The sequence below is a fragment of the Mugil cephalus genome, chromosome 13, assembly GCF_022458985.1.
Source record: "Mugil cephalus isolate CIBA_MC_2020 chromosome 13, CIBA_Mcephalus_1.1, whole genome shotgun sequence".
In the NCBI taxonomy this organism is placed as follows: Eukaryota; Metazoa; Chordata; class Actinopteri; order Mugiliformes; family Mugilidae; genus Mugil; species Mugil cephalus.
Window position 1 is genome coordinate 17,486,619 of NC_061782.1, and position 18,971 is coordinate 17,505,589.

General features: G+C 41.7%; 1 protein-coding gene across 1 annotated transcript in view; it reads right to left on the reverse strand.

Annotated features, from left to right (window-relative positions):
* LOC125018833 (protein bicaudal C homolog 1-like) overlaps positions 1-18,785 on the reverse strand; it is a 53,042-nt gene extending 34,257 nt beyond the window's left edge. Inside the window, exons 1-2 of the mRNA XM_047603220.1 lie at positions 18,283-18,785; positions 3,037-3,083 (exon numbers count right to left, since the gene is read on the reverse strand). Of these exons, the coding sequence (XP_047459176.1) occupies positions 3,037-3,083; positions 18,283-18,475 (240 nt within the window). The 5' untranslated portion in view covers positions 18,476-18,785. The remainder of the gene's footprint in view (positions 1-3,036; positions 3,084-18,282) is intronic.
* Positions 18,786-18,971: the final 186 nt, after the last annotated feature.

An 18,971-nucleotide genomic window follows, 5' to 3' on the forward strand; every position in this document is an offset into this window, starting at 1 on the left:
GCATGGAGCACAAAGGAAGTCCAGCAGACAGTGAGTAAGAGAGTTTGATCACACACAGCAGGTCTGGGGAGAAATTGCGGGGGCGGACCGTTTTATGTTGGGCTCGTCAGCGACTGAACTCCAAATCTCATCGCTGAGGCAACACCAGAAATCTCGTTCCCAAAGCCTAAAAAGTGCGTGAGTCAAAAAATGACCACATGCTTTTACATTAGGGAGAGCTTCTACGCATGTGTTTTATTAGTCTCACTCAGTGTGTGCGGTACATGGGTGTGTTGGACTAGGCAGGAAGCAGTTCAACTAAGAATTTCCATTTTCATCAACTTCAAGGTATTTCACACACCTCATCCATATTCTCTCAACAATACTGTTCCACAGTCGCACTCAGTGTTTATTTTCCCGACTTTAATTTGGCAAGTGTGGCCCTCACGCTATCAGAGGGAAACTATACAGAGTTATCCAAATGGAAATTCTACAATAATAACATGACTGTAGCAGTCGACCTTTACTGCTCCTCGCCAGGCTGCCAACCCAAACAGCTGCGCACTAATTTCTAATTGACAACTTCACCTCTGGTAATCACCGTTTCTTTGAACAAGCTGTGACTATGCTCAGGCCAAAGACTTAAAAACCTGACGGGCAAAGTCAATACACCAACAGCCGCATTTTGTCAGAACAGCTTTGAGAAGTGAGGCAGACATCTACACTGGATATCTTAAACAATATGATTATATCCAAACCAAAAGAGTTGCAGAAAGAGCTACAGTACAGAATTTCTTGAGTCCTTGTTAAAATTCCAGTGCGGGGAATCTTAAGGCGCCTGGTTTGCATTACTTGGTTTTTGAAAGCTGTTTCAGGGACAGTTAAATTGCCTCCTTCTTTGACATTAAACTGAGCTTCCTAGCCTCCAAAACCAAATAGGGAAAATAGACAAAGGAGGAATGCTTAAACAAACCACTGTCCATCATTTATTTCATTACAGCCCATTAATGTACTATAGAGGGAGTTTAACATAATCAGGAAGCTGGGATTTAGACAAGAATGAACGAACAAGAGACCCACACAAAAGATACCTTCAGAGTGGCAAAATTCAATTAGGCTCAACTGTTAACTTTCATGTGATTCATCTGTCGTGTCAGACGAAATGAAATCAGACGCACATAATTTGACTCCGATAATCAAGATTCAAATTACGTGTTAGTGGAGCATATCACGATAATTTGATTGCCAGTTCGAAGGCAACACAGTCGTTAACAGTCGTTTTTCCGCACAGTAATGCGATTGTAAGAGCCTGTTGCGGTGGTTAACTAAGTGTCTCAATGCTCATATCAGGGTATCAGATATCAGGGGATCCGACTCATGTACTGTATTACAAAAACAGCCTCAAATCACTTCCCGCTGTGACTGCATTTCCGAGACTTCTGACCAGAGAAACACCCAAGGAGCACCACCACCATCGCGTCACCGACGTCTTTGTTAGCCAATGTTTTTGCAATATGCGTCATTCGTTTGTATGTGTTTGGCTTTAAGCTACCATATTCCCTTTGGAACCATTATAAGTCCTTCACAGCAGAACGGTAGCCAAATTAAGATGCAACACCTACCTCATTTATTAAGAACAAGATCTTTGCATGCGAGACTGTTGCTGTTGTTAAGTGATTGCTTTAAGGAATATCTAACTGGCATCAAATGCAGACGGTAATGCTGCCATGAATGGCCTGTATCTGAAACAAAGTTTACTCTGCAGTCTGCAAATACTACAGGTAATGGCCAGCTGGCACACACATACAACTCTTGAAACCAGCAGGTGGCTGTAGTCTAAATTTGTTTTTCAAAATGGGAATCCAGGAGAACCACTAATAGCTGGAAAGCTACAAAGAGCTGCAAACTGTTGCATAGCTGGCCTCTCCTGAATGATGCTATTCAGTTGGTATACTTTCTTTTCTTTTTTTAGACATGCTGGTTAGGTTAATTGGTGATTCTAAACTGACCCTAGGTGTGAGTGTGAATGGTTGTTTGTCTCTGTGTTTGTCTCTCTGCGATGGACTGGGCCCTGCGACACTAGCGAGGACAAGCGCAATGAGAAGAGCGGCTTCTGTGTGCGCCCTTGTTTTGTATTCTTATGTCACTTTCATTTTTCTTCTTGGGCTCCAGTCCACAGTGGAACTGTGATCACAGTGATCTCGCAGACCGACTTGCTCCTCCGCCAATTCAACATGCTGACTCGACAGGAGTCTACTGGCAGTGAGGGACACGCTGTCAAAAACAGGGCCACAGATGCTCACCAAGAGCCTGACACTGGCCAAAGGCCGACCGTGGGCTTGGTGTTTCACTGTTTTTAGATGTTTCTCCAGGCCGACAATCTGATTTTTGTGTTTGTTATGTTCTGAAAGAACAAATATTTCAACAAGTGATATTTTATCAGGGTAGTCTTCTACTGAAATCAATGGAAAGCACACGTAGATAATACAAGTAGTATGAATAAAACATGGGAATGCCAATTTAGCCTTTTTTTTTTCTTTTTTTTAAAAAGAACCTCCTGTAGTAAGACTTCCAACTATACAGTTACTCTTTAACATCAGGCAATCTCACACATGACTAACCAATGAGCACCAGTGAGAGAATGAGAGCAAATGGTCACAAAAAGCAGCCACTTGCTGCAAATACTTGCTTTATTACATGTAGCCTGACAATGTTAATTAAATCAGTGGCAAAGAAACTCCGTGAGTCAGAGTCTGCCTGGTCAGTCCTGTGTTATAAACATGGACTTCTAAACTTGAGATAATCTGGTACGTTACGTTCCATTATGTAAGTGAGAAACCCCGAGTGTTGTGTCAGCTGTGTTGCAAGCACAAGAGCCCTGGAGTGTTTTAACGTCAGTGTCCTTCCATTGTTTTTATTTGTTTGGATTTGGAATTAGGAACCACTAGCGGAGCACCTGACATCTGCTCCCTAACCAGGAGAGGGCTGCTTCACTGTGGGCTTGAACGCAACCCAAAGAAAAAGCCAACATTATCCAAGTAAAGACTACACACTCACCTTCTGAAAGAAATCCTCCCCGCCGTTGACTCTCCCCTCAGAGGCAGCTAGAGCGAGAGAGGGGAAAAAAAAAAGGAGATTTTCATAAAACCACAAAGAGTTGATCAGTTTTAAACTAACCATAACACAGCCAAATCACACACCCAGAGGTTACCCAGCCCTCAAAATGTTACGTTACCTTTGCTCAAAGCAGGGCTTATGGTGGATCTGCGTTTCTTTGAGTATTGTGCTTGGCATCGTTACTGACACTGCTGATTTGCAGGAACGAAATAAAATGTTCCAAGTAATTTTCTATAATCTTAGAGATTGGACACGGCTTCCTTGTAACAAATTGATGGATACAGTGTAAATATTTGAGCATTTTACAGTAGCCCTTAATGGAGGATTTCATACCCTACTTGGGTCAACTGGTGTCGGTTTCCCACTTCTTAAAAAAGCTTTCACACTTTTGAAATTCATCTTTCAGCATACTCTAAACTTCTGGCCTTGGCAACAGTGGTATATGGCAAGTCATGAGCTAACATAACCTATAAACAAAACAAGCACTCAGAATAGTACCGGTGTTTTAAGCACTTTTCCAAACAGGTGAAAATGCCAAGGAACTCCCACAGCTGATACAGTACGCTAAATAGAAGCAGAGGCCCAACCACCAAAGCAAGTCAGGCCTGAAGTCACTCCAACACATCTGCAAGTCCTTCAAACTGTGGCAGCTCTGTTGATACAAAATACATATCCGCTGTCCAAGGAGAATTCTCATGTTCCTCTGTCATTTGGGAATACAGGGAAAGTTTAATGATGCATTTCGGCCAGCGCACTCGGGATGGATCTGTTGCTGTCTGCGTAAATCTGGGTCAGAAGCGGCAGCACAAGCGGAGTCCACTTGGCTTATTCAGTTCCATCAAAAATGCTGAGCTCAGTGCAACGGCAAAAGTGATGTTATGATTAAAAGAAAACCAGTCCTGCTTTGCTTCAACTGTTATTTTGAAATGAATGGTTTAACTATAACTTATATCCAAAAAAAGACAGCATAGTTTTAGAGCACACTAGCTCTGAAATAATTTGCTTATCAATCAGCTGTTCAAAATAAAAAAATAAATGAGAAATTACTTGGAAGGTGAATTAACTTTAAGTTATTTATCAAACAAAAATGCTTTACCTAATGTGCCAGTAAGTTTTTATTTATTTTTTTTCCAGGATTTTCCAGGATTCTACCCATTTTGTCATATTTTTGTTGGCCAAATCAAATGACAAAATAACTATTTGTGTTTGGTAGAATCCAACCACATGCTGAATGACCTCCCCCCCACCAACCATAATTTACTTCAATAAATACCACAGTGTTTACCGTGTAAAACCTAGGTGAGAAGACTAAACACGGTTTCGTTTTTCAGACATCATAGCGGAGCTGCTTTCACGATCAGTTAACAAGTGTTTGTACTTGTGCACGATACAGCAAACAAGTTCAGACCGCAGTTGAACAATGAAGTGAGTGAACAACGAGTGACCACAGTGAAGATGAAGAATCTGGTCTGCGTTGGCTCGGCGGGTCAGTCAATTCCAGAAGAAATGTGTATACATCAAACGCTCACCACCCGAGAGCTCAGGGGGAATACAGGCTGCTCATGGCTCATAATTCAAACCCGAAAAACAATAAAAGATGCAGATTAGAAACTTATGGCCACTGTTGACAACAACTAAAACTAAATTGTGTTTTGTTTTTTGTTTTTTTTTTACAGCGGTCTTAAGCACAACTGTTACGTGTCAGGCAGACGGCAACGATAAGACTTAGGTTAAGGTTAGGCTTTTTGTTTGTCGCTTTCAACTCTGAGAAGTTTGTTAGTCGGGTCTAGTTTTGTCATATTGCTTTCTTTCCCCACTGTGTACGCTACAAGCAGCTTCCTATCACTCCTCTGGATCCACCTACAGATGTAACAATCACCTTCTGTCCTTCTCCTACTTAGTAACCTGCACAGAGAAAACGATGTCCTATTTAATCCTCCATATCCATTATGACTGAAATGTGAAAGTTTCAATCACATCACCTGCGTTGGAAACAAGATTATTAAAGAAACTAGGATTAATAAATGAGAACTGACACAGATGCGGAAACAACATAGTTGTTATAGCAATACTTGATGGCTGCTTCAAGAGCCTCTGATTTTTGTTAGAACTCACGCTGACTTTACCAAGACTCACAGCATAGCCAGACCTATCGCTGCAGCTTTGTGTCAGCGCAGGAGAACGGTCTGACTGTATCCACTGTATGAACAAGTAAGCAGGAAAGTATCTCACTCTTTGAATTTCTTTAACAATCACAATCGCCTTGGTGAAGTCCAAAGATATTCAGCCACCCCCTCAAATGGAGCTGAGATTCTAGAGCCAAACCCCTAGAGCACTAAACCCCTTCTGCCACACGGCACACGCTAAAGCTGGCATTATGAATACATGACATGAATACATAATCAAAATCTGTAAGTCGCCACCATGGCCTGCACGGACCAAAAAAACACCACAAATCTGACTGGACTGATCAGTTTTGTTTTATTTCACCAGACACTGCCAATGCTAAGCCGGCTCGATATGGATGCACACTGTCACAGTGTGTTGAAAGCGGCACTTCAGCACTATGTGTTATTGAGGTATTTAACCTCATATTTCAAAAGTGACAAACAGAGAATTTCTTTCTTTCTGCCTCCGTTTATCTTCCTGTCTCTGTCTTTGCAGTCGCTCGGCTCTTCCAGAGGGCAATGTGGTTGTAGAGATGCTGCTGATAGCCGTCTCTGTGGAATAGCTGTCTCTTTGCATTTCGCTGATAGCTGCACTGTTTAACAATCATCATTTGTTGATATTGTTGGTGGTACACAGGGCCATGGAGTACATAGTCATCTTTGCCTCAGGATACTCCTTTTCTCCTAATAATAATAATGATGATAAAAGCAGCAGCAAAAACAACATCTCCACATAAAACAACTGGTATTAGCGTAATGGGGAAAAAACGGGATGTTTTGGCCCTTGGCTCGGCACACTTTACAATATTCAGCACTTGGGTAAAATGAATTGGGGGATCTTGTCCTAGAGCAACTCTAGAGGAACTCACTGGACTCATTAGGAACCACAGATGATTTGCTAGATGCATGTGGCTTGCGCAGAATATCTTGGATATCAACAAAAGTGGGATGCAAATCAACTCAGGCTGATGACTATGCCTGGAAATGGGTCATGCGAGAGTGTCTCAGTTAGAGGGAAAATGTAGATCCCGGCAACCATTCACAAAGTCAGCCAAGCAGTCATGCTGCAAGCTAGCCTGGAGACGGTTGTTGTTTCCCCTAGCAAGGAGGAATTTAAATATACCGACATGTAGACAGCGGCTATATATCAAATGTTTATATCCGACGAGAAGCCAAGACTACAAAATACTTACACTCATTGCATGTCAAACATTTGTTTTTCTCTATCTCATATCACAGGAAAAGAAGCCTTTCTAATGCAGCACTGTGAGAAGTTCAAGAACAGAATACTATGTGTTGCGCAGAAAGGATCATAACAGATTAACTCACTTGATTGTTACTGTTATTTCTAGCTTTGCCTCTAAAGTAGCCGATGATAAAGCGTTGTGTGCCGCACTGACACAAGAGCAAACCGACTTTGTCCGTCTCGATGACTGTATGTTTAAGTGTTTACGTCCAATATTTAGTTTAGTATAAAACAGCTTTAATAGCCCCCGGAGTTATCCAAGATTATGAAAGACCCTGTTAGTGTGAGCGTTTCCTGTAAAAGCTAAGACAAACAAAAAGGAGCACAGTAACATCCAACAGATGCTTCTCCTTCTCTTACCTAGTGAAAAACACAGCAGAGCAGATGCTCCTCTTCGCTTTGTTTGTATTGTTTTATTAACTAAATGTCCACGCATGGTTAACCAACCAAAAGGCGATTTTCATTTCATAATTTGCATGAGCTCCACAATAAACTACCCAGCAACGGTGTAAAAGTGTGGATTTTTAGGTGCTGACATTTAAATCAGAACTCCTGACGTCAAAACCAAACAATACGGCCCACTGAGGCACAACCAACGGTTTGGGAGATGAATAAAAATGAAATGTATGCGAAATGCAATGTGCCACAACGACAAAAACTGACACAAACTGTGTAACAACATCTTGTACCAGCACATGCCTTCGGTGGAATGGAGAGGAATCCGATATGGAACATGAGGGAAAACATGAGCCATGTGCTGAGAGCAAAACATCCTGTAGGCACATGTGTGTAAACCCGCCACTGGAGAACGCAGAGCTGAGGCAGCAGGGACACAGCAGGGTGCCCAATAAGAACAATGAGCTCATGTTACACAACACTCAATTGTGTGTTGTACGTTAAGAAAATGTAGCAGCGCTGACTTGGAGAGCATTTTAGACGAAACAACCTTCTGCACCTGGTTAAAAACCTCCTAATAGAGGGCCGACGGTAGTTTCACGGGCTTCAAAAACAGCAACCAATGACTGTCGAGTAGGTGGGAATTAATAATGGCGATGCCATCATCCCGCGACTGATCAAGAAAGTCTCAGAAAACCTCATCTGCTTTCATGAGAAGTTGTAAAATAACACACCCTTTTCTCCAATTCGAGAAAATATTCAGAGGTTGAGTTGCATGCAAAAAAAAAAAAAAAGATACTGTAGTTTCCCAAAGATCAGAGTTTAGTTTTTTAAACATGTTACAATGGAATATAAGGCCACATCAACGGCTGCGATCTGAAAGTCAGCTGCTGACCGGCAAGATTTCACGTCGCAGGAAACCACTAAATTTACAAATTCACTTTCTCTTCTTCAAAATTCATGTTTTTCTGTTTGTCTTGCAGAATATATTTGCCAGCAACAGAAAATTAGAAAGGAAGAATCAGACCAGAGGGATGCTTTGCATTTATCTTTGACAGGGATATTTCCACAAAAATGCATAGCTGCATGCCTCATTCCTTAGATAACCAAAAACCCTATTATTTTGTCTACCAACAGAAAACCCCAATTCAAATTACAGGCCTTCCTTTGGACATGCTCGAAGAGCAAAGACCTACTTTAAAGTATATATTTTCAGCATCTATTAGTTGTTTTTTTTTTTTATATCAAAGAAGCTTTGTTTCATTTGTCTCAAGTGCACAAATGAAAGCATTTTTTTTGGTGCAGGTTATATGAGGACAATGCAGCGCTCCTCCCTCCCAGCACGGCAGACTGTAAAGCCATCACAGCTGAGCAACGACACAAAGGCCCTGAGCTCAGATCACATGTCGCAATCACTTCTGGTGTATTTTTGAAAATACAGAGAAAATAATGTGACGCTAACGTAGAGCAGCTAGTGTGATTGCCTATTAACTTCAGAAAACAGACACAATGGTTGCAGTTAATCAGATCCACATGCCCTAATTCTCTCAGTTATTTAATATATCTAATCACTGTCACTGCATGCAAAGAAATGAGAGGAGCTGCAGCGGAAGGCATGCGGGACTCGCCGCCTGCAGATGGAGCAGCGTCTGGCATCCATTATTTTGCGGAAAGACAGAGTTTCAGGGAGATTCCACTGTTTTGACACATAAGGAATGTAAACAACGCTGATTTCTACGGTTATGGCTTCAATCCACACACAACAATTAGGCAAACAATACACACATTAAGATGTGAAAAATCAAATCTAAAGACATTTTTGACATTAATACTTTCTACATGTAATTTTAAGTTCTGCTCTACCCAGGTTTGTTGAAACGTTTCTCAGTGAGGAAGAGGAAGAAGTTACAAGTAGTTTTCCAATAATTGGGAAATCTTAATCTCAGAGATGTTATTAGAAGCTATTATCCATTTATGCAATATCAGCCGTTCAATGACCAGCGAAGAATGAAGGGAAGTTTAAACCTGCTATTTGTGCTGTTACCGATCTATCAGTCAAAGCCCTTCACGTCAAACCACTCCTGTGAAGACAGGATCTTATCAAGTTACAGAAAGCAACAAGAAGACCAGACCAACACCAGAGGCACCAACTAAATCTCTAAGCAGCAGAGCTACCTTGAGAAAATCCCCTGCACTGGTAAAGATCATAAGGTGAAACTTGGGAGCATTCACAGAATCCTCTCGGTAAGCATAAAACCTTTTATTTCCAGTGGATAGGATTTCACAACCAATGACAAGTTTAATCTGGAAAAACTTTGACATCTTAGTCCACCATCTGCTCAAACACCTAAATATGAAAGTCAGACGTAGCAACCCTCCCAGCAGGCTGAGAGGAACACACCTAGAGCAAAATGACTCCATTATTTTATGAAAGGAGAACGAGTGCACAGTGTTTCCAGATTTCTGATGTTCTTCCCTCCAGTAGTTCTCTGCAAAAGTAATAGCAAAATGTAAATGCCCTCGCAATGCAACAAGTTCACTGCAACTATGCCCATTAATATAAGACCACAGGCATTTTTACCAAATGATACAGATAGAACGCCTTCAAACCTGTCTAGGTCAGAATCACTTACTTAGATCTTTAGAGAGAGTTTAATAAATTATCTGCAATAAAACACCATCTCCTTTTTGGTTTGGCTTTGAGATGCTCTTGAAATGTCAGCCCTGAAACACTTAAAGCTGCAACAATTCAGGCAAACGGTGTTAACACATTATATAACCCTAGATTGCAACATTGACATAAATCTTGATATAGTATATTTCCTCGAATTTAGGTTCATGCCTTCGATAAGATCACTGGTTGGGGGTGTATGATTCTTTCTCGTCAGGTGATGATTAAATATCTGACTTCAGCGCAGAGAAATGAAGCAGGCCTGCTCATGACTTCACCTGCCACCATTTTGCACACGCACACAGAGTCATTCAAATTCAAAAATCCATTTGAAAGAAAAACACTGCAGCCATTGGTATTCAGTCAGGCCGCGGCGATGGGAGCTGTTCTCTGCAATCAGCTCTAAACGCCTCAGCTCGCTCCAGAGAGTAACGCTTCTCACCTCTCACACAAGCAGTTGGCAGAAACACGGTGGAGATCCAAAACAGGACTGAAAACAGACACAAGCCAACACTTAAGTCTGTGAGCTAGCATCAAAATAAATGGCCCCAGCACCTAAGACACACTTCAGCTGCTTCTCCAAGGCAACAGCGGTATCTAATCACCCAGTCAGGATTAGCAAACCGTAGAATAGCAGAGCCAGCTTTCTGCTTTATGTAACATTTCATATCAGTGCAGCAAGAGAAGCATCCTCAACTTTCAACACAGACATCCGTCTTCTAAAAGAGAACGGGAAGGTAAGCCATGCTTTGTGGTGCACATACGTGCTTTCCAACTGCAATCCTGGTTTTTGGGATCGTACCCCAATCACGTTAGATCACTTGCTAACCCATATTTGCTCCAGTGGCCCGAGCAGGCATCGCCCGTTCACGCACAAGGAAAGAGCCGAAGCCAGCAGCGAAAAAAGAGAGACTCAAGGGGAGGGAGGGGCATGATAACTTGAGAAAGCATTTCATTAGACTCAGAACTAGTATACGCCCCTGGGTGCAGGGTGAGTCATTAATGTCTTTAAGCTATTATCCAGAAGGTGACAACCTCTAAAATACCACAAAGAAAAATGTCTTTGTCACTGTGGAGCCAGACACAGGCACACAGGCCATGTATACTGCCAGACTTATGATCTAAAAACACTATATTTGGTATGAAGGTGTCTTTAAGTCTCAGACACCACGGCCATGTTTCATTTTTTCTACAATACAGACAGATAATACTATACAATAACAGATTATACATTACAACCAGCACCAAACAATTTTATTTCGTCAGGGCCGAGGACTGCTTTAAAATCAGTTAAAACCATGTGTTACTGTTACCAACAGTAGCCATGAGCACCATCAAATCAACCAGCGCCGAAAACGTCTCCAGCTTTAGGAGTTAATATCCGCAAAATTGAACACCTGTCATGGTGTAATTCTGCGCCGAGCAAAAGCCACCCTCTGTTCTCAAAAGAGCCTCCTTTCTCGTCTCAACTTCCCCGGGGTTGCCAAGCAACTATGTTATCAAATAAACGCAAGTGTGCCAGATGTTGCTGTCGGACAGACAGAGATGAAAGCCTGCCAGAGAGACTAGACTCGCTGACCCAAAGGTCACCAGCCCGGACCATCCAGAAACAATCAGAAATAGACATGAAAGATTTCGTCCGACAAACAAAACTGGTTTTCATTCTGCCCATAAACACCAAGTCCATTTATTACCTCACATAAACAGCAGGTTTTATTTACCCGCGTGCATCTTTGGACTGGAATCGCCCAGTCCTGGAAAGAGGACGTCTAACATCGTGTGGGTAACATGTTTGAGTTATCATCATCCTCCTTGATCTCCCTTGTGTGTAAGCTGCCAAGTGATTACACAATGCGGTACATTCCTGGTGCCTGGTATCTACTGTGCTAGATCCCCCACGGAGCACAGGGAGTCAGTCTCACTTAACAGGCTGCGAGCTGAACTGTAAACATCACATTGTACTATTAAGAAATCCCTGACATGTCATACGCATCAGCACTTCACCTATCTCTCCTTTTAAGGACATGAGGAATCTGTGCAGGATTCTAACGATGTTGATTACTCGACCTCAGAATTATCTCTGCTGATGTGTCCGTCCTGAATAATTTGTAATTAAAAACAGCCATAAGGAAATGAATAAAAAGCCTGTCAGCTTTTTACTCGTCACTGGGATCATTTAAATAAAACAATGCCCTTTTCCTCTTTTTGCGCCAGCCATTCTCTTTTGTTGAAGTATCCTGGCAACGTCCAGGACTACATCCAAGAGGTGCTCTTATAAAAATGCTTTTTCTCCAATCAAGGCAAGTGGAGGAAAAAAAAAAACAAAAAACACAGATTGAACTGGATGTTGAATGAGGAGCGAGAACAGCAAAACCAAAACCCAAGGTCCTCCGTAGATAAACACAGAAAGCTCTTGGGGGAGTGGTTAAGGTCTGGGCGGTGTGTACGCGTCGGTGTGTGCCTTTCTTCGTTTGTGTGTGCGCGGCGGGTGCGCGCACGTACAGGATAAGTCAGAGGGTGCCCCCCCCAAGAAACATTTCTAAAATAGCAACCGCAAACCAGACAGAATGTAAATCTGCACTTTGAAAAGGGCTGAAGAAAGAGAGGTTTGAGGGACGTAGAAAAACAGGTATTCATTTCAACCCATTTACAGTTTCAGGAGCAGAGAAATGGGTCACAGAGCTCCAGCTTCACTCGCACAGTTGAAACAGGACTCCAGGTTTTATTTTCTTGAGTAATGAATTACAGGTTTTTCCGTCGACTGAAGCTCAGTTATATTACAGCTCCTGAAAGCTTCATCATGCCCACGATGAAGGAATTCAACGTGTAAGCAAAGTCGAATAGAATTGTTTAATTGTATCAGCATGTTTCAGTAAAATCAGCGAGGAAAGGAGGGAAAAGGAGGGAGAGGCGAGAGGTGATACGAGGCAGTCAAGTGAACCCTAACCTTGTACTTTACTTATTGACTTCTCTGGTGTTAAGGGCTAAATAAACAATAATAACAACATGGCATATATTTTTTATATTTTGACACTTCAATGTTTTCAAATTTAAGGATGTTTTTCTTGTTACTTACATTATATACATTATAGCGTAGGTCTTCAACAGGGGGTCCGCGGAGGTACTGCAGGGGGGGTCGCAAAATCTTTAGTTGATTGGACATTTTTTATACACTTTTTTAATTTCCCCCCACAATTTTCCACAATGTTTGAAATTAAAACATGAATATTTGAACCTGTGTATTATTTGAATAGCTTAATATTGAATGCAAAATGATAATAATGTATATAAGTGTTGTTTGCAAAGTGATAATTTATAAATAGCACTAGTTTAATATAGAACACATATAGTAGGTAGGGGGTCTCTACTTAATCTCTCCATCAGTTTAGGATCCTTGGCCTGAAAAATGTTCGGAGCCCTGTATTACAGTGCTGGTTTAGCAGAATTAAATTCGTCTTCTTCTATTGTTGTATATTATAACTTTCACTTGAACTGCTTGGAAATGGCAAAGTGAAAAAAGAGATTATAAGATTATATATTAAGCAATGACTGTTGAAGCTCACATGACACGTAAGCTAATTTTACACTATCTTACAATACAAAAAATTAGGTACGTCTTCAAATCCCACACATTTATCACAGTTAAATCCTTAACATGTGGCTGGAGAACACCGATCCAACTCTCCTGTCTGTATTCAATCACAGTGAAATGAGACTTCATGTGATGATTACTTCCTGACCTGTCATTCTAGACTTTCTCTCCAATTGGCATCTGACCACTGCAACATCTCACAAGTTCACTCAGATTGAAAGCTCTTCATAGGCAAACTTGGTGCTTAGTCGATTCCACAAAGAATCAAACACATCATCATTTTTCTGAAAAGGAATGGAAAGCATTTTCTCAAATTGCTCAAATAGTGGGAACTACTCTTGTTATGGTCCCTAACTTGACAACAAACGCTTTGATACACTCACAACTAAAATAACACACATTTTGCATGGAATCCGATCAGAATCTGGTTTAAAGATCACAATACCTCGAAAAGACACATGGCCTCATTGTTGAGAATATAAAAGATTTTCACATCTAGACCTGAGAAAACGATTTTCCTCCACGCTGAATGCCTGGACCCGTCTGTTGTTTCCATTCTTTTAGAGAACGTAGCCCAAAATCAAACTGTGTACGTTTTCTTTCCAAGTCCCCGCTTTTCCACCTTTACTTTCACTTTACACCAGTCAAATACACTATAATAGGGTAACATGAACACCTGAAAATCAACATAGCTGCAAAATTCTACCTGAACATCAATTATGAGATAATGATGCATGATTATATGCAATGAAATGTGCAGCTCTACTGCTGGCGTTTTCCAAAAATATTTCTGTCTGGGTTCGGTTCGGTTCAAAGGTTAAAGTAAGGATTGTGTTGTACTACCAAATAAAGACCCAGGAAAGTCTGAAGACTCCACAGTGGATCTGATGGAAGCTGGCACAACAGAGCAGTGTTTGAATACTCGAGAGGGAGCAATGAAAGGGGAGAACGAGTGAAGGAGAACGCCTGCAGCACATTCCCCACAAGACACTCACTTCCTGTCTGTGAGCCTTACTCAGCACCAAGGAGGAAGAGGAGGATGAGGCCCTCACACGTACTCTGCTCGTTACGTGGGTGGAGAAGCCAGAGAAATCAACAACAAGAACAATACTGGAAAATACAATAATCACACTTTTATGAGATGGCCCGTTTCCCTTCTCGGGGAGGAGTTTGGGCACAATCTGCAGCTTACGAATGTGTCAGAAAACACCACCAGCATCCTTTCCAGAGAGAGAGCTGAGGTACCAACTGTGTAATGCTATACGACTACATTATCATTACATACTGAAAATACCTGAGAAAACCAATTGCGACGGTTCATTTTCCATTCAGAAACAAAGCTAGCCAATAATAGTGTGTGGTTTAGGAGCAGGAAAACAAATTAGCTCAATGAGGAAAATGATTCACTTAGCCTAATTGTAGGTTGTTGTCGCAGTTGCTCGGCAAACATGTTGTTACGATGTGTGCACACACTGGCCCACCAGGAGCCTACGTACAGTCACAAACACCACTAAACTCTCATCGTTACAAGTCTGAGTAGTCTACCAGAGCTTTGCAAATTAACACACCAGCAGACACTGGTAATCTATGCTCGCATCTTTTAAAGGAGAAAAAACCCTTGTTGCAGATGCTCAGTTTGGATATTTATAGTTTGAGAAAATGTTATCTCGTTCCCACACTTGCCCCTGGGGTCTTAAATTCATAATGAATGCAAAAAGGGCACCAATGTTCTCTTCCACTGACACTCTCACACATAAAACTATCTTTCAAGCTTTCATGCCCCTGTTAAGGTCTCCAAGCCGTTAACTTGGGAGTTCTTTTCTAGGGTGCCAAGAGTACAACAGTAAACCCACAAAGCTGTCAGGGTGAGATTTTGTTGTCACTTTTTTCTCTATTTACGGATCTAAGTCCTGGAACTTGCGACGCTGCCAGAGCAGGAGAAAGCAAATTTGCAATTGCTGAGCAATTATAATTTCCATTTCTCCTGCTGCAAATTCTGCCAGTACGGAGAGTTGTAAAATATGGTGGATTCAAAGAGTACTTTAAACGCTTTCGTGGGATTCTGCTTCAGTGGAGACATGCTGGTGAGTCACTGACATCTTTTAATGGGCACAAGGAGCTCCTGGGTAATCATGTAACCACCAACTTTACAGCTCTCACTGCTATGATGTCCTAGTCTGACCTGTTACCTGTACCTTCTGAGAACAGCCAGATTCATTAGTTGGAAAAGAAAATAGTTCATTTTAATTAATTTCAAAGTTTCTCTCAATAATCAGATACTTTGGGGGGAAAGGGAAATAAAACAAAGTAGTAAAAAGAGAATAAAACAGTGGGACCAAAATGGAATACCGATACAATTAAACTAAAATGATCAACAATAATAAAGCTAGAAAGTCTGTAACATTCGATTTAGAGCTTGTAGTTTAAGGAGAAAACTATCTTGGCTGCAACTTCACAGATGAAAACACTTCCAGGTGTTTGTCTCAACAGTCACAGCACGTGATTTCGAAATACTGCGTAATATGATAAACCACACACTCAATTCTAGCCCTTCACGTTTGACTCCATGATTATCTTGTTATTTCAAGAAAAAAAAATTGCTGATATGTTGACATAACAAAATGATTTAACCTGTTACCATGAGCATCCAAGATTCCCTCAGATCATAAAATCATCAGTCATGAGGTAATGGAAGTAAAAAGTAATAGTTGCAGTCATAGCCGTTCTTGTTTCTGAACTGCATATATTAAGCATGTATATTATTGTTATTAACTTAATCTGTCAGTCAAAAAATACCAAAAAATTGTATCCATATGCATTCAAATAATCAATACTAAACAGTGTTCTCTGTGAGCGGCTACAGATTAGCCGCTAATATAATAATCCATAGCAGAGTCAGCTGCGAGTGCCGTTTCCAAAGCTGACTATTTTAATAGTTTGCAATGTCCGGTTTACGAAATGTATGTCTGCCTCTGAAATATAATCTGCATTCATGATCATAACCAGATGCTCAATGCAGCCTCCAACAATGCAAACTAATACAGATACACAGCGTTACCTGGTAAAATGTCGGGGCTATTGTTGTTTGCAAAGTGATCACCAGGATTTGACCTGTGACTTTTTTCCCCCCGAGGTCAATTGCACTTCATTTTCCAGGAAGGACAAGCCACAGATACCGTCACAGACAATAAAACGCCGGGTAAAAATATACTGGAGTTCCCATAAAAATTATTTCATTACAGCCCAAACTCTGGCCTTTAGAACATCTTGTACCATGGGTCCAATCAAAACACAGCCAGATGTTCTCTAACTCGGACCAAACTGAACTGAAAGAGCTATTTATTGGGTTTTGAATTTACATCAAAAGCCTAATACTAAAACATATCTGATCCAATTAGTTGTCTGTAAGTTTTAGCTCTTTCTAATGCATCATTTGCAAAAACACGGTCACAAATGTCTTCTCAGATACAACCAAGATAAACATGATGGAATCGCACTTCCTGTGTTTTTCCTGAAAGGCGGAGGTCAAAGGTTGAAGTAGTTTCACAGCTGTGATAGCGGGGTATTTAAACCTGAACCTACAACTGACCAGTTAAATGTGGAGACAGTGGAACACAACAGCCGCTGTTACTCTGCATCCCAGCTGTAATGACAACACGAGCAGCCATGATGCCATTAAGGAGTCATTGAGAAACAAGATGTTGGCAGATAGAAGAGACCACTCTGACAAACTCGAACTGAATGGATTATGTGTCACGTACACAAATACACAGAACACGAACAAACAGACGTATCTAGGTACAGTGCAGGACGTGGCGGACAGTCAGATTTAGGGCTGGCCTCTGATTAAGTTGTTTTCCTGGAAGAGTTAGGGATGACATGGAGCTTTGAGGAATGTACTGAGCAGCGCGGCAGCAACCAGGACATTCTCAGGGGGAGCTATGTATGTGCCTGTATACATCTCCGTGTATAGGATAAAATATAAACAAGACCAGCTGCCTTCCAAAATCGTATACAGCACATCTTAAATATTACTCATAAACAACTTTCACTAACGTCCAGGGGACCATTTTAGGTCTCTACTCATCAGCAAACACTTATCCTTGCTTTTCTTTCGATACGATTGTGACCGGCGTTCTCCTCCTCAGGTCCTGTTTGGCTGCTTCTCAGGTCCAATTTCTTGGCCTTGTGTAAAACTGTACAGCCCTCTTACCAAATGCTGTAATATTCCACACTAGTGTGTTTTGAAATCTGTGATAAATGACCTCAACCTTTTCAGTTTCCAGGGACTTCACAGCGGAGACTGGGCCGGCCCCTCTTTACAAGTCTGTCATCGCATGTTTAACCGTTTACCGTCACTTACACATAGTTAGAGCAGAGATCACACTCTGAATCAAGTGCCGTCACAGATTAAGGAAACCTGTGATACGTATATCACATTTTTTAGAAAATCTGGTGTTCTGTTTTAAAGTGAGGCACAAAAAAGTTGTAATTTAAACTGCTGCTACCGAATTTTTAAAACAGCTTGTTTCCATTTTGTTCAAATCACCCAAGACGGTTGCATCAACTCTTTCTGTGCGCAGACTGCTTTGCTGAGAACTAAACAAACTGCACGTTCAGGTCAATTTCAGTTTAGTCTGCAAACAAACGCACGCCATGGGAGTTTGTGTAGCGACACCTTGTGGCCTGAGCGTGCCCATGCCTCGATAAGAACACCAAGCGATAAAAGGTTGATAGTTAACCTAAATGTCTTTGACTTCTTCGGCCCTCCTCTGAGAGTTTTATTTTTAGGCTTCACGACTGGAAGCAACTTCTTTAGATGCGCATCTTTTCTTTTCTTTTTTTTCTATGTGACACTGTTGGAAAAGCTAATTAACTAATTGCCTTAATTGATCCTGATCATGCGCTTGACACGCTCAGGTTTCCGGAGCCTGTTAACAAAGACTCTCAAAATTCGTGCAAGTAAAGGTGTTCAAGTGTGAGTTTGTTGCAAAAGTGTTGGCCTACAGCTGCTAACTGTAACAACTTGATGAAACGTGGACAGGATGGAAGGAATTACTCAGTGAAAATAATTTAGTAAAGACTATTCCTAACTTTGTCCCCTTTCTTTTACCTAATAACATGACTTCCAGCTTCTTGCGGTCCACCCGAAACCTCTCTTCAGTCCACTCCGGGTCTGGCAGCGGATGAGGGCCGCTCAGATCCTCCTCTGACCCAGGCAGAGGAGAGTCGGTGCTGCGCTCGCTGTTGGAGCCCTGGTCCGACTGCTGCAAGTATCCGCTTAAAGTGTCGCACTGGGCAGCCATTGCGCCACTGCACGGCAACTTCTCCGTTGGCCACTGCGTTTTTATTCAGTTGTGTAGAGCTGAAGCAAAGCCGGAGCTGCACTTCTGTAAAACTTCGGTTTAAATTCCGTCACTTCGCGGAGTTCTCGGAGCTCATCGCAGCGCGCTTCGGACCTTCCTCTGCAGTTTCTTCAAGCCCGTCCGTTTTCCCCCATTAGGCTGACATCTAAAAATAGGCAGGAGGAGCGCACTGGTCCGCTCGCTTGCCTATAGGTTGTCTGCCGAGTTAACGGAGCGCTGCACAGCAAACATACCAACCAACTCCTCAGGAAAGTTTCACGTGTCATCCCGCAAAAAAAAGCGGGACTCCTCCCAGAAACTTTCTTTTTTTGAGCATCTACCTCCCCCTGGGTTGCTGAGAGGAACTCCAAACTTTACGGGATGTGAGAAATTCACTGGGTTTGATTTGCGTTTGAAACTTGCTTTTTATGGGTCATTCGTGGGAAAGGACCCCTTA